The sequence below is a fragment of the Oncorhynchus mykiss genome, chromosome 23 (genome assembly GCF_057628025.1).
Source record: "Oncorhynchus mykiss isolate SJ-2025 chromosome 23, ASM5762802v1, whole genome shotgun sequence".
NCBI classification, from domain to species: domain Eukaryota; kingdom Metazoa; phylum Chordata; class Actinopteri; order Salmoniformes; family Salmonidae; genus Oncorhynchus; species Oncorhynchus mykiss.
In genome coordinates this window covers 26715001-26736491 of record NC_143044.1, presented here as the reverse complement: position 1 = coordinate 26736491, position 21491 = coordinate 26715001, and the positions used below count along the sequence as shown (strand labels likewise).

The 21491-nt window shown below is 41.0% G+C and overlaps 1 protein-coding gene and 1 long non-coding RNA gene across 2 annotated transcripts in view; one reads left to right on the top strand and one right to left on the bottom strand.

The window, feature by feature from the left end:
• Positions 1 to 19409, top strand: part of LOC149972554 (uncharacterized) — a 365695-nt gene extending 346286 nt beyond the window's left edge. The window contains exon 3 of the long non-coding RNA XR_016491037.1: positions 19370 to 19409. This is a non-coding gene — a long non-coding RNA (uncharacterized LOC149972554). The remainder of the gene's footprint in view (positions 1 to 19369) is intronic.
• sfrp5 (secreted frizzled-related protein 5) overlaps positions 1 to 21491 on the bottom strand; it is a 43646-nt gene that overhangs the window by 9205 nt on the left and 12950 nt on the right. The window contains exon 2 of the mRNA XM_021580873.3: positions 18054 to 18131. Coding sequence (XP_021436548.1) covers positions 18054 to 18131 — 78 coding nt within the window. The remainder of the gene's footprint in view (positions 1 to 18053; positions 18132 to 21491) is intronic.

Genomic DNA, 21491 nt, shown 5'->3' with positions numbered 1-21491 from the left:
TGTGTGTGTGTGTGTGTGTGTGTGTGTGTGTGTGTGTGTAACAGAGAGGAATTCTCCATGTGAACACACCCTGACAGGCAAAATTAATCATGTTGAGGGTAAGGACCAACATTGGTATGAAACATTGCTATGTTTCCAAACCGCCTGGAAGATTGCCATTTCACTTCTCGCCTGCTGTTTTATAAACATACATTCCATATTCATTTCATGCACACATATACACACATGGTCTTAGTATGTTCAGGGGGACATGTGTCTGTTTAGTGGGATTTGACCTGAGACATTGAACAAAATAATGCAAGTAACATACAATAAAATGACCATGGAAAGAGTTGTCTCACACAGTTTTCAGTGAGGAAACTGCAGGTTGGATGGCTAGGTGGGCCTAGTTCACACACACACACACACGCACACACACACACACACACACACACACACACACACACACACACACACACACACACACACACACACACACACACACACACACACACACACACACACACAATGATGGAAGCTTCAAAAGGGGTCAGCTGTAAGTAAAATGCCCTGTGTGCCCACCTAGAGATATGTCATAAGTAATGTTCTCGGAGTCTGTGTGTGAGTGAGTCTCACCTATGTCCTGATGACAAGCTCAACCTGCTTTATACAATGAAAATGAAAGGAGCGAGAGAACGAGGGGGGCAGACAGACAGAGACCGAGAGAGCCTGAGAAAGACCGAGAGAGACAGAGAGAAACCAAGAGAGAGGCAAAGGAGGAGAAAGTGACGGAGAGAGAGAGAGAGAGAGAGAGAGAGGGCCTGTCATTTTGAGCAGAAACAGCACTTCCTGGGGCGAGAGCACGTCAGCCTCACTAACACGCAGGTGTTGGGTATTTACAGGACCACACTTAAGAGGGTTATACCTAGCAGGTCCACAGCCAGGTCTCTCTGGGACTGCTTTGCTTGGTCAGCAGTTTATTGCCAGTGACTGACTGGATATCCAGCTGCCCAGTGGGTAAAAACCTGACAATGTCAAATCAACGTCCAATTTTGGTTGCCTGATTGACAAGAAACTTTAATTCAACTTGAAATCATGTCTGAGTTATTGTCTACGCAATAGTCGGAAGACAGCTAGTTTCGATCTTCCTCTGGGTAAATTAAATGCAATACCGAAACTAGGAGGCTCTTGGTTCTCATGCCATTCCATAGACTTACACAGTAATTATTACAACTTCCGGAGGACGTCGTCCAACCTATCAGAGCTCTTGCAACATGTTGTCCACCCAATCAAATAATCAAATAATGAATCTAGTACTGAACGTATATGCTACAGCTAGCTAGCATTGCAGTGTATAACATGTGATAAGTAGTTGACTCAAAGAGAGAGAATGTCACATGGAATGACGCTGGAGAGACAATGCAGGTACGGGGAGTAAAACATTTAATAAATAACGGAAATGGAACTAGAGAGTAACAGTGTCAGCAAACAGGTAACACAAACAAAACTGCCAAACTGTTTGCTGCTGACTGTACACTGTACTTGTAACGGGTTTACTAACACGTTAGTTCTAGTAGCTATGTTGACTATGCCGTTAACATGGTGACAATGATGTAGGCTGTGTGTAGCAGTTAGCAGTTATGATATGAAGGTTGGCTTGGAAAGTTTTTTTTGCCTGGTCACAGAAAGCTGATGTGTTGTGGCCAGGCACAACTCCAACACCATCATTAAGTTAGCTGATGACACAACAGTGGTAGGCTTGATCACCGACAACGATGAGACAGCCTATAAGGAGGTCAGAGACCTGGTCGTGTATTGCCAGGACAACAACTTCTCCCTCAACGTGATCAAGACAAAGGAGATGATTGTGGACAACAGGAAAAGGAGGACCAAGCACACCCCCATTCTCATCGACGGGGCTGTAGTGGGGCAGTTTGAGAGCTTCAAGTTCCTTGGTGTCCACTTCACCAACAAACTATCATGGTCCAAGCACACCAAGACAGTTGTGAAGAGGGCACGACAAAACCTATAGCTGCACCATGGTTGCATCACCTGGTATGGAAACTGCTCAGCCTCTGACCGCAAGGCACTACAGAGACTAATGCGTGCAGCCCAGTACACCACTGGAGCCAAGCTTCCTGCCATCCAGGACCTCTATACCAGGCGGTGTCAGGCCCTAAAAACTGTCAAAGATTCCAGCCACCCAAGTCATATACTGTTCTCTCTTCTACCGCACGGCAAGCGGTACCGGAGCGCCAAGTCTCAGTCCAAAAGGCTTCTCAACAGCTTCTACCCACAAGCCATAAGACTCCTGAACATCTAATCAAATGGCTACCCAGACTACTTGCATTTTCTGTTTATTAGCTATGCATAGTCGCTTCAACTCTACCTACATGTACATGTTACCTCAATTACCTCGACTAACCGGTGCCCCTGCACATTGACTCTGTACTGGTGCCTCCTGTATATCGCCTCGCTATTGTTATTTTACTGCTGCTCTACTTTTATTTCTTATTTTTTACTTATCTATTTTTTTAAACTGAATTAAAACATATTTCTCTTAAAACTGCATTGTTGGTTATTAAAGGCTTGGAAGTAAGCATTGCACTGTAAGGTGCCTGTTGTATTCGACGCATGTGACAAATAACATTTGATTTGTGGCAGTGAAGTCCACAAGCAAAGGGAAGAGGTGAGAGAAGGAGAACACGTAGATGTGAGTAGGAATTATACAACAATCAGTGTGATCATGTTGGCTGCTATGAAAGTGAATTGTGTTTGTGTGTGATCAGGGGTGTATTCATTCCACCGATTCTGTTGAAAAACATTTCTTAAACTGAAGCAAACGGAATGAAACTGGGATAAACATACCTGAATTTGTCTGGTTTGCAAATGTTGGACGAATGATTACACCCTAGATCAGCTAGATGCAGGCATGATTGTGCAAGGCGGTATTGAATGTGTCAATGTCTGTCACTTTGATTACTCAAATTTCTCTTGACCTGTGCACCTACATTGTAAACTTTCATTCACAGGTGAGGTTGTAGTTATATTTGGGAAACCTGCTTATAGGGAAAATGTTTGTGTCATGTAGTAGCCTAAACCTATCGATGTTACATTGAGCTGGATGAATGGGATATGAATGACAGTCATCCAATATGCTGTAATAGAAAAAAGGCCATGCTCATAAAAAAGTATTGTCCTCCCTCATCTTAAACGGCACCGGCCGCACCTGGTGTGTGTGCATCTGCATGTGTGTTTCTGTGTCTTTTCAAATGGCTATCTGCCATCATACGCAATCATATTACATTCTAATAAGAGAGCTTTTTCAAGCTATATTCCCCTGTTATTCTCCTTCATTCCAACTGGACTCCACAATTTACCATTAGTCAATCTCACAATTAAACAGACAAATAAATATATCTAGATGAGTTTCTGACCTCATGTTAGATGACAAGAGATGTGTGTGTGTGTGTGTGTGTGTGTGTGTGTGTGTGTGTGTGTGTGTGTATCTGTGACCTCATGCTAGATGACAAAGAATATGACTTTGGCTGCTACTCTAAATGTGAAAGAGAATGAAGACATTGGATGTGTCCCAAATTGCATCCTATTCCCTATATATGACTGACCGCCTTGATTCGGTCTTATGTAGCAAAATTTGAAATTGTGTTTTTTACATTGGATAAAAGCAGAGACACAGAGCTACAACTTGGTATATCATACACTACATATGAGGAACAATGGGAAAGTAATTCTGCTTTGAAAGTTGATAATCTTGTAACCTCACTTTTGAGAAAAATGCCTTTGAATGTTTTGGTACCCACTGGAGAGCTCTTCTTTGTCTACACCCATTCCGCATTGTTCACACCCTCTTAAGCTTTAGCCCCACCCATCTGGTGACTACAACTGTGCTGCTGGCAATGCTTTTTTCGTCATCAGATACGTCATCAGAGCGCACAATATAACACTGTACTGTCTACACTCGGTTTGTTGTTAATATAATTATTTTTTTCATAAAATCGATTTTAATCAGAACTAAAGTTTTGTTGCTACGGATTTCACAACGTGGATAGCCTTTACAGCTGGGACTGCACATTTCTGTTCCATTTTCTTTTTTGCGTGGATTCTGCGAGTGCTAGCTGGCTGTACTATGGACACCTGTCATTGTCATGGGAAAGACTCATGGTTATCTTTTCGTAGAACAACTGATTGCAGTAAAGAACCAACCGGGATACTAAGGAGATCCTGAGGGTAATCGATGAGTACCAACAGCTTCACGCTATGGAAAAACAACATACTCCATCATGGAAAGACAACCTCACAAAAGAACTTCAACCTGACATAAAAAAGAAAAACAGTGTCTACAGACATGTACGATTTACTTACCGTTGAAGTAGAGGCTAGTGCTCTGGCTGGAATCCATGCAACACTGAAAAGGTTGTGTGAGGAGGTAGCAGAGCTGAGGGGGAGTTTGGAGTTCAGCCAGAGTGAAATTCTCACGCTCCATGGAGAAAACAAGGCATTCACAGCCAAGGTAAAAATCCACGATTTCAACAGGGATTGTCTACTCAGGGAAAACAGGGTGACGAAGGAGTCACTACTAGACATACAAAGTCGTAGCATGCGTGAAAATAATTTTTTTTCTGGGATTCCTGAGGACGCATCCAATAATCCAGAGTTCGCGATCAGAGAATTCATGCAATCCGTCTTGAAACTTCCTCTAGAGACTGTAAACAAGGTGGCTTTCCACCGACTACACAGACTTGGAGCTCAGAGCGACAAGACCAAGGATCCCCGTCCGATCATCGCATTTGAGCACTACCAACAAAAGGAACTGATCAAAAGCAGGGGAAGGGAACATAAAGGGACCAAATGTTTAGTCTCAATGACCAATTTCCAAGGGAGATAAACAAACGTCATAAGAGACTGTATCCGGTACAAAGGCAACAATGGGAGAGGGGTAAGCGTGCCTTTATCATTGTGGACAAACTCTTTATAGATGGACAGCTATTCTGAGACAGCTCCATAACACCATGGCTGTACTAAATTCTACAGGGACTTCAGGTTATGAAAAAAATAAAGTATGGGAACTGTGAAAATATCTGAACATCGTGAAGTGGATATGAACACACACGTACTCAATTGCATGCTCGCTTACACATGCTGACTTATACATACAGTACACATACACACATGATCTCACTGTCTTCTCTCACTCTCTCTCTTTTCTCTTCTCTTCTCTCCCTCTCTCTCTATTGTCGAGAACGGTTTTATATTTTAATGTGTTTATTGTTTGTCTCTTTTTTTATGTATTTGTCTACAAGTTTATATACTGTATGTTTACAACAAGCAAGGGGAAGATATCAGAATAGGGTTATTAGGGAATAATAACATATTGTACGGAATACATTTGTTCTATAGTGAAGCTGTCTCTAGAGTGTGTGTTTTTCAATGATACTAAAGGTAATTATGATGCAACTATGAAGGTGAAACGTATGGATTACAATTATCATCATGAATATTAAAACTATACGCACTACATGTTACACAAATAGACACTCAACGATGCAAATTGGCGAAGTTATTGTTTATTTGAAAATCACACATTATAATCTTACACTTATACAGACATCGTAGACACTGTCACTAAATCACATCCAATATCATACACATCAACCTACTCAGATTTACTACACACATAGTATCTTGTCTCAATTTTCTAACATCTGTGGGATTGGCTCACAGGCAAACAGGCAAGGGAATAAAACAAATATTGCTAGAACCCATTTCTTGAATTCTAAATATCAGACATTTGAAAGCTCTAGTTTTGACTGTCATAATACCTCTGATGGAGGTAACTTTACAAGCATTAATTATGGTCAATTTAGACTGAGAAAAGTATCTAGTTATGGTAAGTATCACGATCGTTGTTGTAAGAATTACATATTACTTCCGGCGCCGGCAGGGATGGCCGCCTCGCTTCGCGTTCCTAGGAAACTATGCAGTGTTTTGTTTTTTTACGTGTTATTTCTTACGTTAGTACACCAGGTCATCTTAGGTTTCATTACATACAGTCGAGAAGAACTACTGAATATAAGATCAGCGTCAACTCACCATCAGTATGACCAAGAATATGTTTTTCGCAACGCGGATCCTGTGTTCTGCCTTTCACCCAGGACAACGGAATGGATCCCATGCAGCGACCCAAAAAAACGACTCTGAAAAAGAGGGAAACGAGGCGGTCTTCTGGTCAGAATCCGGAGACGGGCACATCGTGCACCACTCCCTAGCATTCTTCTCGCCAATGTCCAGTCTCTTGACAACAAGGTTGATGCAATCCGAGCAAGGGTAGCATTCCAGAGGGACATCAGAGACTGTAACGTTCTTTGCTTCACGGAAACATGGCTCACTGGAGAGACGCTATCGGAGGCGGTGCAGCCAGCGGGTTTCTCCACGCATCGCGCCGACAGAAACAAACATCTTTCTGGTAAGAAGAGGGGCGGGGGCGTATGCCTTATGGCTAACGAGACATGGTGTGATGAAAGAAACATACAGGTACTCAAATCCTTCTGTTCACCTGATTTAGAATTCCTCACAATCAAATGTAGACCGCATTATCTACCAAGAGAATTCTCTTCGATTATAATCACAGCCGTATATATCCCCCCCCAAGCAGACACATCGATGGCTCTGAACAAACTTTATTTGACTCTTTGCAAACTGGAATCCATTTATCCGGAGGCTGCATTCATTGTAGCTGGGGATTTTAACAAAGCTAATCTGAAAACAAGACTCCCTAAATTTTATCAGCATATCGATTGCGCAACCAGGGGTGGAAAAACCTTGGATCATTGTTACTCTAACTTCCGCGACGCATATAAGGCCCTGCCCCGCCCTCCTTTTGGAAAAGCTGACCACGACTCCATTTTGTTGATCCCTGCCTACAGACAGAAACTAAAACAAGAGGCTCCCACGCTGAGGTCTGTCCAACGCTGGTCCGACCAAGCTGACTCCACACTCCAAGACTGCTTCCATCACGTGGACTGGGACATGTTTCGTATTGCGTCAGATAACAATATTGACGAATACGCTGATTCGGTGTGCGAGTTCATTAGAACGTGCGTTGAAGATGTCGTTCCCATAGCAACGATTAAAACATTCCCTAACCAGAAACCGTGGATTGATGGCAGCATTCGCGTGAAACTGAAAGCGCGAACAACTGCTTATAATCAGGGCAAGGTGACTGGTAACATGACCAAATACAAACAGTGCAGCTATTCCCTCCGCAAGGCTATCAAACAAGCTAAGCGTCAGTACAGAGACAAAGTAGAATCTCAATTCAACGGCTCAGACACAAGAGGCATGTGGCAGGGTCTACAGTCAATCACGGACTACAAGAAGAAATCCAGCCCAGTCACGGACCAGGATGTCCTGCTCCCAGGCAGACTAAATAACTTTTTTGCCCGCTTTGAGGACAATACAGTGCCACTGACACGGCCTGCAACCAAAACATGCGGACTCTCCTTCACTGCAGCCGATGTGAGGAAAACATTTAAACGTGTTAACCCTCGCAAGGCTGCAGGCCCAGACGGCATCCCCAGCCGCGCCCTCAGAGCATGCGCAGACCAGCTGGCCGGTGTGTTTACGGACATATTCAATCAATCCCTATACCAGTCTGCTGTTCCCACATGCTTCAAGAGGGCCACCATTGTTCCTGTTCCCAAGAAAGCTAAGGTAACTGAGCTAAACGACTACCGCCCCGTAGCACTCACTTCCGTCATCATGAAGTGCTTTGAGAGACTAGTCAAGGACCATATCACCTCCACCCTACCCGACACCCTAGACCCACTCCAATTTGCTTACCGCCCAAATAGGTCCACAGACGATGCAATCTCAACCACAATGCACACTGCCCTAACCCATCTGGACAAGAGGAATACCTATGTGAGAATGCTGTTCATCGACTACAGCTCGGCATTCAACACCATAGTACCCTCCAAGCTCGTCATCAAGCTCGAGACCCTGGGTCTCGACCCCGCCCTGTGCAACTGGGTACTGGACTTCCTGACGGGCCGCCCCCAGGTGGTGAGGGTAGGCAACAACATCTCCACCCCGCTGATCCTCAACACTGGGGCCCCACAAGGGTGCGTTCTGAGCCCTCTCCTGTACTCCCTGTTCACCCACGACTGCGTGGCCACGCACGCCTCCAACTCAATCATCAAGTTTGCGGACGACACAACAGTGGTAGGCTTGATTACCAACAACGACGAGACGGCCTACAGGGAGGAGGTGAGGGCCCTCGGAGTGTGGTGTCAGGAAAATAACCTCACACTCAACGTCAACAAAACTAAGGAGATGTTTGTGGACTTCAGGAAACAGCAGAGGGAACACCCCCCTATCCACATCGATGGAACAGTAGTGGAGAGGGTAGCAAGTTTTAAGTTCCTCGGCATACACATCACAGACAAACTGAATTGGTCCACTCACACAGACAGCATCGTGAAGAAGGCGCAGCAGCGCCTCTTCAACCTCAGGAGGCTGAAGAAATTCGGTTTGTCACCAAAAGCACTCACAAACTTCTACAGATGCACAATCGAGAGCATCTTGGCGGGCTGTATCACCGCCTGGTATGGCAACTGCTCCACCCACAACCGTAAGGCTCTCCAGAGGGTAGTGAGGTCTGCACAACGCATCACCGGGGGCAAACTACCTGCCCTCCAGGACACCTACACCACCCGATGTCACAGGAAGGCCATAAAGATCATCAAGGACATCAACCACCCGAGCCACTGCCTGTTCACCCCGCTATCATCCAGAAGGCGAGGTCAGTACAGTACAGTGCATCAAAGCTGGGACCGAGAGACTGAAAAACAGCTTCTATCTCAAGGCCATCAGACTGTTAAACAGCCACCAATAACATTGAGTGGCTGCTGCCAACACACTGACACTGACACTGACTCAACTCCAGCCACTTTAATAATGGGAATTGATGGGAAATGATGTAAATATATCACTAGCCACTTTAAACAATGCTACCTTATATAATGTTACTTACCCTACATTATTCATCTCATATGCATACGTATATACTGTACTCTATATCATCGACTGCATCCTTATGTAATACATGTATCACTAGCCACTTTAACTATGCCACTTTGTTTACATACTCACCTCATGTATATACTGTACTCAATACCATCTACTGTATCCTGCCTATGCTGCTCTGTACCATCACTCATTCATATATCCTTATGTACATATTATTTATCCCCTTACACTGTGTATAAGACAGTAGTTTTGGAATTGTTAGTTAGATTACTTGTTGGTTATTACTGCATTGTCGGAACTAGAAGCACAAGAATTTCGCTACACTCGCATTAACATCTGCTAACCATGTGTATGTGACAAATACAATTTGATTTGATTGATTTGATTTGAAGAATCGGACCAAAATGCAGCCTCGTTTGGGTTCATCATCTTTAAATAACGTGAACCGGCAAAAAACAAGAACGAAGAAAGAAACGAACGTGAACCTATGTAGTGCTAACCAGCAACTATACACAAAACAAGATCCCACAACCAACAGGTGGGAAAAGGCTGCATAAGTATGATCCCCAATCAGAGACAACGATAGACAGCTGCCTTTGATTGGGAACCATACCAGGCCAACCTAGAAATAAAGAAACTGGAATGCCCACCCTAGTCACACCCCGACCTAACCCAAAATAGAGAATAAAGGATCTCTAAGGTCAGGACATGACAGTAAGGGGTGAAATAAGTATAGCCATTTATAATTGTAATGGTTCGGCATATTATAAAAAAGAAGATCAGTCTTTACATGGCTTAAAGAAAAGTAATATAACATATACTGTTCACAGGAAACTCAAATATCAAAATAGATCTGGCTCATTAATCTATATGGTCCAAATCAGGATGATCTATACTTCGTCTAAAACTATTTTTCCAATTTACTGAACTTACAGGCAACAAATGATCAAATCATTATAACACAGTTTTAAGTTCCTCAATAGACCGTAAAGGTAATCACTCTACAATCTATCATCACTGTGCCCTTAAGGAAATCACAAATAATGGACACCTTAGAAATAGTGGATATTTGGAGACTAAAAAACCCAGACCTAGTGAGATATACGTACATGGAGGGGACTTAACCTTTTGCGATGAGCAAACCCGTATCCGGGAGCGTAATCATAGCCTCAAATGCATTAGCATAACACAATGGACATAAATACCCCTATAAACTTTTCCTATTCATAAAAATCGCAAATGAAGTGAAATAAATCTATTCAAAAACAAGCTTAGCCTTTTGTTAACAACACTGTCATCTCAGATTTTCAAAATATGCTTTACAGCCAACGCTAGACAAGCATTTGTGTAAGTTTATCGTGGCATAATACTATGCTAGGCTCTGCTGGCAGCAGGCAACATTTTCACGAAAATAAGAAAAGCAACCAAATTAAATCATTTACCTTTGAAGAACTTCAGATGCTTTCACTCAGGAGACTCCCAGTTAGATAGCAAATGTTCCTTTTTTCCAAAAATATTATTTTTGAAGGCGAAATAGCTCCCGTTTGTTCATCATTCTTGGCTGAGAAATCGACCCTAAAATGCTAGAACTATAACACCAAACTTTTTTCAAAATTTGCTCCATAATTTCGACAGAAACACAGCAAACGTTCTTTAGGATCCATCCTCAAGGTGTTTTTAACAAATATATTTGATAATATACATCCGTCGAGGCAGTTGGTTTCTCATAAGAAGCGATTGGAAAAATGGCTACCTCAGTATTTTACGCAAGGTTTTCTGCGGGAGACACCACATGCCATATATGGTCCCTTACAGCCATTCTTCAAGGGAAATGCCTAAAAAGACGTCACAATGCTGTAGACACCTTGGGGAAAACGTGGAAAACGTAAGCTCATTCGTAGCTCATTCACAGCCATATAAGGAGTCATTGGCATGAGGCGGTTTCAAAAAATGCGGTAGTTCCTGGTTGGATTTTTATCTGGGTTTCGCCTGTAACATCAGTTCTGTGGCACTCACAGACAATATCTTTGCAGTTTTGGAAACGTCAGAGTGTCTTCTTTCCAAAGCTGTCAATTATATGCATAGTCGAGCATCTTTTCGTGACAAAATATCTTGTTTAAAACGGGAACATTTTTCATCCAAAAATTAAAATAGCGCCCCCGAAATCCAACTGGTTAATCAAGCTAGTCGCCTTGACTACTTTCTTGTTTCTTTCTCTCTTCCATCAAAGGTGAAAAAAGTTATAATAGGGGACAGAATGTGATCGGATCATCATCTAATTGGCATTCACATAACTCTTATAGATTTTCCACGTGGACGAGGATGTTGGAAATTTATCAAAGTTTACTGAGGGCAACTTATCTTTAACTAAGACAAATTATTTATAACTGAAGTTTTCCAGTATAATATAGGTTCAGCAAATCCCCTTATTGTTTGGGATACCTTAAAATGTACCTTCAGGGGTCATTCACTTCAATATTCATCAATAATGAAAAAGCAGTTTCTGGCTAAAGAGACAAGACTAACAAGGGAAATACATGAACTAATAGTACAGGTAGATAGCAATAAAAACGATGTTACAGAGACAAAATAAGTTAGAGGAAAAACAAAAAGAACTTGAGGAACTTATTCAAGAACGATCTCATGTAATCTATTACCAAAAATAGCAGACTGGATGGAATATGGAGAAAAATGCACAACATTCTTCCTGAATCTCCAACACAGGAACACTAACAAAAATAATTTGCAGAAACTCGTTACTGAAGACGGAGTCATCTATGATTCTCCGAATTATATTTTAAAAGAGGAAGATAATCATTTTTGGCAGATGTTCTCTTTTCCGTCTCATCCTCTCCCACTGAATGAAGATTACGGAAAGGAATTCTTTCCAAATAATATAAAAAACGGAAAATTATTATATGTACAGAAAGATCAGTGTGAAGGACAAATTACAGAGGAATAACTTTTTGAGGCTATTAAATCCTTTCAGTCTGGAAAAACACCAGGGCTTGATGGCACACCGGTAGAGGTATATCAAGCCTTTTTTGATATACTAAAAGCTCCATTGTTAGATTGTTTTAACTACTCCTATAGAAATGGTAGTCTGTCAGGTACTCAGCAGGAAGGTCTGATTATTATTTAAACAAGACCCAGATGGCAAATATAAAGACCCAGTCTATCTAAAAAACTGGAGGCCCCTTACACTTCAATGTTGTGATGCAAAAATCCTTGCGAAATGCATAGCATTCAGAATTTAAAGGGTTTTACCAGGTATTGTTCATCCTGATCAGACAGGTTTTTTTACGTGGACAATATATTGGAGATAATATACAACACTACTAGAAATAATAGAACATCATGAAACATCTAAGAAGCCAGGCCTGGTATTTTTAGCGGATTTTGAATAGGCATTTTATAAAGTAAGACTGGAATTTATTTATAAATGCCTGGATATTTCTACATTTTGGTAATTCTCTCATAAAATGGATAAAAATAACGTATAGCAACCCCAGGTGTAAAATAGTAAATCACGACTACTTCTCAGAGAGTTTTGAATTGTCAAGAGCAGTTAAACAGGGGGTCCGCTGTCACCATATCGTTATGGCCATCGAAATGCTAGCTATTGAAATCGGAATCAATAACAACTTAGAGGATTAGAAATCCAGGGCTTAAAAACAAAGATGTCCATCTGCAATGTCTCATTGAAGATCTAGATAACGTTTCTGTACTCTCTGGAATAAAACCTCATAATGATAAGTGTACAATTTTACAAATGTATTCTTTAAAAAATACGACTTTTACATTACCCTGCAGTTTACCTATAAAATGGGCTGATGGTGAAATAGACATACTTGGTATTCATATCACAAAATATATAAATACGCTCTCCACAATGAATTTCAATAGCTTGTAAAACTTGTAAAAATAGACAAGATCCTGCAACCATGGAGAGATAAATAGCTGTCTATTTATGGAAAAATTGCCCTGATTAACTCCTTAGTCATAGTTCAGTTTATTTTGCTTTATCTGGGACGCTAAACCAGACCAAATACAATGTGCCTGTCTATATAATGAATATGAATTGGGTTGGTTGAGATTATTAAATATAAAAGCACTAAACCCTAAATGGTTCTCAGGTAGATTACTAAGAAAAGCTCATCCATTGTTTAAGAATGGCCTTTTTGCCTTTGTACAGATGGCCATGTTTAATCTTCGATTAATTGAAAATTATACTTTTTTCAAAGTATCTCTCTTTTTCAAACAAGCATTGCAGAGCTGGCTACAATTTCAACTTCATCCCCCTGTGTGCTGGTTTATACAATACCTGTATTTATTTGTTCTTAAATTATATTGTAAATTGGAATGGTAGAGTTATGTCCTTCATGGAATTATCAGAATTATATGGGAAGGTCTGCTCAATCCAAGAATACAACCAATTGATTACAGCATTACCCCAAAAAGTGAGGAGGCAGCTGGCAGCGAGAGGAGGTGGGGAACTGGTCTGTCTGCCCAGTATAAAGGATCAAAACTGGCAGAGGAATAAAAATAGCATAAACCGGAAAGTATACCAGTTTCATTTGAGGACCAGGATGTTGACAACTGTGCCATACAGATTGCAAAATAGTTGGGAAGAGATTTTTGATCTACCAATTCCATGGTACAAGGTGTATGAGTTAATATATGACAACACAAGATTCAAGACTTCATGCTTTTCAGCTAAAATTATTACATAAAATTCTTGCCACCAACAAAATGTGGAATATTTGGGGCATAAAATCATCGAAGCTCTGCAGATTTTGTTGTGAGGATACAGAATCAATAGACCATTTATTTTTGTATTGCCCTCAGGTAGCCTGTTTCTGGTCTCTGGTTCAGGAATGGCTGAAAATGCATAGCATTGAACTAAAATTGACCCTAGAAATAGTACTGTTTGGAGAACTTGAGAGACCGGTCAGTCAATTACTAATATACTAATACTCTTAGTAAAAGTATTTATCTCTAAAATGCAATCTGTAAATTATATTCGATTAGATAGATTGAAATTGTACATTAAGCATCACAGCATAGGTCAAAGATATGTGTTGTGTAGAAACCCAAAGTGGGTGGCCAGCAGAGATAGATGGGATGGGCTGCGGGAAGCTGGGGGTTGGTATGTGGAATAGGAGACAAGTGGGAGTGCAGTTGCTGTGCGGGCTATAGAATGATTGTTAAAGATAAATGTTTTTTTTTAAGTATAAATAAAACATAATAAAAAGTATGTTTGAATGACACAGAGGGGCAGTGTTTTTACAACTAATGTCGGTCTGCCTGAGGCTGAGTGCTCTGAAATTGGCGTAGATAGCCAGAGCGAATTTAACAGCTTCATCTATCAACAGTTGTCGCAGTGACATTTTATTGAAATGGTTACCTGCGTAGTGGAGTCTTTTTGTTAAGACATGTAGCTAGCTAGCTAGCTAGGTAAACAATTAGCCATAATCCCAACTCATGAAGTTACTACCCTGCATAAATCTGCAGGTAGCTAACCAACCAGGTTCAATGTTAGCTAGCTAACATTAGGCTATAACTAGCAAAGCAAATGGCTCTGAGATACAAATAATAAGATCATACACGTAACATTAGCTAGCGAGCCAGACAGCTAACGTTAGCTAGATAGCTAACAGTACACTAACTTGAAATGAAAACGACCTTCTGTCAAAATTAGAAACGTGTAATATCTGAAAATGTAGCTAGCTAGACTATCTTACCCGTGCTCTGAAATCGGAGTAGATAGCCATATTGAATTTACCAGCTACGTCTATCAACAGTTGTCGTAGTGACATTCTATTGAAATGGTTACTTGCGTAGCTTTCTAGACTATCTTACCCATATACATCATAGACGCTACTCCTTGTCATGGATGCCATGGTTGCCCTTAGTTTGAAGATGTAATCCGGAAAAGGTGTTTTCTCCATCTACTTAGCTATCATACTCTAATTCCACTGATTTCAAAACTCGGTCCTCCAGAAAGTGGTGAACAACACTTATGCTGTTATATGATGCGATATATAAAAAAAGCTGCTTAGACAGGATTACTTACACATACTTACCTGCTCTAATACACAGAAGCGTGCTATAAGGCAGACCAATCCGAACTCATCTTTCGGCATGTCCAGCCCACTCATTATCTCAGCCAATCATGGCTAGCGAGAAGATTGCTGTCTTTTTCTGTGGCTAAACCAACTACAGTAGGCTCATAATTTAACATTTTAATTTGCATTTACAGATGGCATACAAGTCTGTTATTAAGGCACATGAAAGTTTACATTCCAGAAGGCATTTCTGCCTTTTTAAAAAGTAGTGACCTGCGAAATATGGCTAGCGCAATGCGCGTACAGTGCACTGGTTTTGACTTGGGTTTATAAGGCTTTATACACTATGTAGGGAATAGGGTTCTATTTGGGACACATTCACTCTTTTGTGTCATTTTATTAATGACACTGTTCCGCCATGCTTCAACCAGAAGTACCTTCTCATTAATTAAAGGTATGGCTGGTATCATATGAACTTGGGTAATATCTTACATTTTGGGGTGATACATAAAAGAGGTAATAGTGTACTCTGTGATCTCATGTACAAAAACCTGAAAGACGTAGAATATCTTTGCTTTAGTTGCTTGTTTTGAACACTGATTGATTGCCACTAGAGATCTGGACAGCTTGGGCAATGTCCATGATTATCATAATCATTCAGTGAATAGTTCTACACAGACTTGTGTAGAACGTGTGTGAAACTCGTCAGTCTTTTATTGTTCTGTGAAATTAAGGCTAATCCATGCGAGAAATTGTCAAGAAACTGAAGATCTCCTACAATGCTGTGTACTACTCCCTTCACAGTACAGCGCAAACTGGCCCTAACCAGAATAGAAAGAGGAATGGGAGGCCCCGGTGCACAACTGAACAAGAGGACAAGTACATTAGAGTGTCTAGTTTGAGAAACAGACGCCTCACAAGTCCTCAACTGGCAGCTTCATTAAATAGTAACCGCATAACACCAGTCTCAATGTCAACAGTGAAGAGAGTGAAGAGGATGCTGGCCTTCTAGGCATAGTTGCAATGAAAAAGCCATATCTCAGACTGGCCTATAAAAAAAAAGATTAAGATGGGCAAGATAACACAGACACTGGACAGAGAAAGAGTGGAAAAAAGTGTTATGGACAAACAAATCTAAGTTTGAGTTGTTCGAATCACAAAGAAGAACATTCGTGATACGCAGAAAAATTGAAAAGATGCTGGAGGAGTGCTTGACGCCATCTGTCAAGCATGGTGGAGGCAATGTGATGGTCTGGGGGTGCTTTGGTGGTGGTAAAGTGGGAGATTTGTACAGGGTAAAAGGGATCTTAAAGAAGGAAGGCTATCACTCTATTTTTCAACGCCATGACATACCCTGTGGACGGCGCTAAATTGGAGCCAATTTCCTCCTCCAACGGGACAATGACCCAAAGCACAGCTCCAAACTATGCCAGATCTATTTAGGGAAGAAGCAGTCAGCTGGTATTCTGTCTATAATGGAGTGGCCAGGACAGTCATCGGATCTCAACCCTATTGAGCTGTTGTGGGAGCAGCTTTACCTTATGTACCATAAATGTAAGAACATCAAGCCAATCCAATTTGTGGGAGGTGTTTTAGGAAGCATGGGGTGAAATCTCTTCAGATTACCTCAACAAATTGACAACTAGAATGTCAAAAGGTCTGCAAGGCTGTAATTGCTGCAAATGGAGGATTCTTTGACGAAAGCAAAGACACAATTATTACTTCAATTAAAAATCATTATTTATAACCTTGTCAATGTCTTGACTATATTTCCAATTCATTTTGCAACTAATTTCATATATCTTTTCATGGGAAACAAGGACATTTCTAAGTGACACCAAACTTTTGAATGGTAGTGTATTTTGGTCACCAGTACCCCCAAACCAAAACATCTTCCTGCAGCCATGCATGACCTCTATGTTGTATGGACGTTACTATCAGGACATTGCCTGAATTGTACCATTTAAAATATGAAATGGATCAAATTGAGTAGATTAAATTGTTTAACAATTTACATTAAATTGTTTCAAAATGCACTTAAACTGAACTCGAACACAACCTGCTGACTAGATTTTCTATTTGTATTATTGTATCTTTCCTATTTGTAATCAGCGTTGGGGAGGATCTGATTACACGTACAGTACCAGTCAAAGGTTTGCACACACCTACTCATTCAAGGGTTTTTCATTATTTTTTACTGTTTTCTACATTGTAGAATAATTGTGATAACATCAAAACACATATAAAACTGTCATTAGCCATTCCTGTTAACAGGGTCGTTCCACTTTCGCGTCCCTTTTAAATGAAAAGATTATGCACCAATATAGAATTCCAAGGCCTGTTATATTAAACAAATTGCCCTTTATTAAAGACAACATGGAGAATTCAATAAATCAGATGTTTTAAATGTTCTGAAGATCATGATTTATTTCATGTGATTAGTGAATCATTTACGTCTGTCGCTCAGTTAAGGTCAACCCTGTTACTGAACTCTTGTTATAATATGATGAAACTATTCCTTTTTTAATATATTTTTTTCAAAAGAAACATGAAACATCTAATAGTGAAATAAATCATAATATAAAAGCTGGTTCTACTATTTTTGGCAATTTGACACGTTTTGCACACAACAAGCTTCCATTCCCCATGTCACAAGGGGATTTATGGCTGAATTAAGATGAAATTGTCAACCCTGTTACGGCCAACCCTGTTACTTTATTTGGCACTTAATAGGCACTTACTAAATTATTTTGAGATGGGAAAACGTGTTTTTTATGAAGTTTAACATGTAGACAGAATGTAAAAATTTGGCGAAATCAAATTGAATTGGTGGAATGACCCAACTACACACATCACACGTCACACTACTGTGCACGTGTGTGTATGTGTGTGTGTGTGTGTGTGTGTGTGTGTGTGTGTGTGTGTGTGTGTGTGTGTGCGTGTGTTTGTAGTACTTACCAAAGTCACTGGCACAGTAATGTTCCATAATGGTGTCAGCTTTCAGTTCGTTGTCACATGGAGGGCAGGCTTTAGATGCTGGGAAGAAATAGAGAGAGAGAGGAGAATGATTGATATTGTGGCAAAGGCAGAGGGCAGTTCCAACCTGAACTTGAACCTTGGACCTTCCGACTTTCAGCCCAACACCTTGGATTTCACACCAAGACATTCAAACCTCTTCACGACAAAGCTCTGTGTTGGGTTAAGATCGCTACGATATAATGAATTATTACTGAAAATGCATGTATTAATTTCAGCTAGTGTAGGCAGTTGCTTATATACAACAGCCAGAGTACAGTAGAGTAGAGTGGACTAAAGAAGAGAAGAAGTCTACTGTAGAGCAGAGAATCAGCTTGTTCATACAGTGCATTCGGAAAGTATTCCGCCCCCTTCACTTTTTCCACACTTTGTTACGTTACAGCCTTATTCTAAAATGGATCATTATAATAACAACACCCCAAAATGATGAAAACAGGTTTTTAGAATGGTTTGCTAATTCATTAAAACAAAAAAACATAAATACCTTATTTACATAACTATTCAGACCCTTTGCTATGATATTTGAAATTGAGCTCAGGTGCATCTTGTTGCCATTGATCATCCTTGAGATGTTTCTACACCTTGAGTGGAGTCCACCTGTGGTAAATTCAATTAATAGGACATGATTTGGAAAGACACACACCTCTCTATATAAGGTCCCACAGTTGACAATGTATGTCAGTGCAAAAACCAAGCCATGAGGTTGAAGTAATTGTCTGTAGAGCTCCGAGACAGGATTGTGTCAAGGCACAGATCTGGGGAATTGGACAAAAACATTTATGCAGCATTGAATGTCTCCAAGAACACATTTGTTTCCATCATTCTTAAATGGAAGATGTTTGGAAACACCAAGACTCTTCCTAGAGCAACCGGGAGAGCAACCGGGAGAGAAGGACTTGGTCAGGGAAGTGACCAAGAACCCGATGTTCACAGTGACAGAGTTCCAGAGTTCCTCTGTGAAGATGGGAGAACCTTCCAGAGGACAACCATCTCTGCAGCACTTCACAAATCAGGCCTTTATGCTTGATTGGCCAGACGGAAGCTACTCCTCAGTAAAAGGTACATAACAGCCCGATTGAAATTTGGCAAAAGGCACCTAAAGATCTGATGAAACCAAGATTGAACTCTTTGGCCTGAATGCCAAGCGTCATGTCTGGAGGAAACCTGGCACCATCACCATCACCATGTGAAGCATGGTGGTGGCAGCATCATGGTGTGGGGATGTTTTTCAGCGGCAGGGACTGGGAGACTAGTCAGGATCGAGGGAAAGATGAACAGAGCAAAGTACAGAGAGCTCCTTGATGATAACCTGCTCCAGCGTGCTCAGGACCTCAGACTGGGGGCGAAGGTTCACCTTCCAACGGGACAACGATCCTAAGCACACAGCCAAGACAATGCAGGAGTGGCTTCGGATGTCCTTGAGTGGCCCAGCCAGAGCCCGGACTTGAACCCGTGCATCAACGCTCCCCATCTTACCTGAAAGAGCATGAGAGGATCTGCAGAGAAGAATGGGTGAAACTCCCCAAATACAGGTGTGCCATGCTTGTAGAGTCATACCCAAGAAGACTCAAAGGCTGTAATCGTTGCCAAAGGTGCTTCAACAAAGTTCTGAGTCTGAATACTTATGTAACCTGTTTTTGCTTTGTCATTATATGGTATTATGGTGTGTAGATTGACGAGGGAAATAAAACAATTTAATACATTTTAGAATAAGGTGTAACGTAATAAAATGTGGAAAAAGTCAAGGGTTCTGAATACTTTCTGAATGCACTATATATAGATCAGCCTGTGCTGTTTTATGCCCTAGTCTAGACTGAAGCACTTGTTTAGAAGCAGCCTGTCAGAAGTTATTTGCCGAAGAGGGAATATATAGCGCAGGATCTTGAGTGATGTTTTCACTGCAATTACTCTGGAGAAAATGTTTTAATTTGAGAAGTTGTATATTTTGGTGTTGAGGCGTGGCATGTGTGTTCGTATGTGTGTTTTTCTCATTACTGTGTGTGTGTGTTGGGGCTTGGATTGTGTGTGTGCGTGCGTGCATCTGTGTCTGTGTTCATGTTTGTGTGCGTGTGTGTGTGTCTGTGTGTAAAAGGTAAATGGCTACAGTAACAGCTAAGTTTAATGAACAGTGATTTTGTGTGCAGAAGCAGAGAACCAGTCATACAGTATGTCCCAAACATGAAACACACAAATGTAGTCTGATAGGCTACAGTGGAAAATCAAGGGAAAAGCAAAGCAAATTACTAAAATTACTAAAATTAGGCCTCTCGTCTCAGTTTAACTAACTGTGTGTGTGTGTGTGTGTGTGTGTGTGTGTGTGTGTGTGTGTGTGTGTGTGTGTGTTTGTGTGCACATGGGTGTGTTAAATCACATGGTTTTATTAAGAATGTCTATGCAGTTGTCTTATGCCATTTCCTATAGAGACCGAAATTAGTTAATTGATCCACACACAAACGTTTAGGGAAGAGAGAAAGAGAGCAAGAGGGGAGACAGCGGGGGTAAGGATGTGGTTGCCAATAATAGTATGTTTACCACTGTAACATACACTGAGTGTACAAAACATTAGGAACACCTACCTAATATTGAGTTGCACCCACTTTTGCCCTCAGAACACCCTCAATTCGTCAGACATAGACTTTATAAGATGTTGAAAGCAGGGATGCTGGCCCAAGTTGACTCCAAAGCTTCCCACAGTTGTGTCAAGTTGGCTGGATTTACTTTGGGTGTTGGACCATTCTTGATGCACAGAGGAAACTGTTGAGCATGAAAAACCCAGCAGCGTTGGAGTTCTTGACACACTCAAACCGGTACGCTTGGCACCTACTACCATACCCCGTTCAAAGGCACTTAAATATTTTGTCTTGCCCATGGCACACACACAATCAATGTCTCAATTGTGTCAAAGCTTAAAAATTGTTCTTTAACCTGTCTTCTCTGCTTCATCTACATCGGTGGTTCCCAAACTTTTTATAGTCCCGTACCCCTTCAACATTCAACCTCCAGCTGCATACCCCCTCTAGCACCAGGGTCAGCGCACTCTCAAATGTTGTTTTTGTCATCATTGTAAGCCTGCCACACACATACACTGTACGATACATTTATTAAATATAAGAATGAGTGTGAGTTTCTGTCACAACCCGGCTCGTCAGAAGTCACAAAGAGTTCTTATTGGACCAGGACACAAATAATAATACAATAATAATCAATAATTTTGCTCTTTATTTAACCTTCTTAAATATAAAACCTTATTTGTTCATCAAACATTGTGAATAACTCACCACATGTTAATGAGAAGGGTGTGCTTGAAGGATGCACATAACTCAGCAATGTTGGGTTGTATTGGAGTGAGTCTCAGTCAAA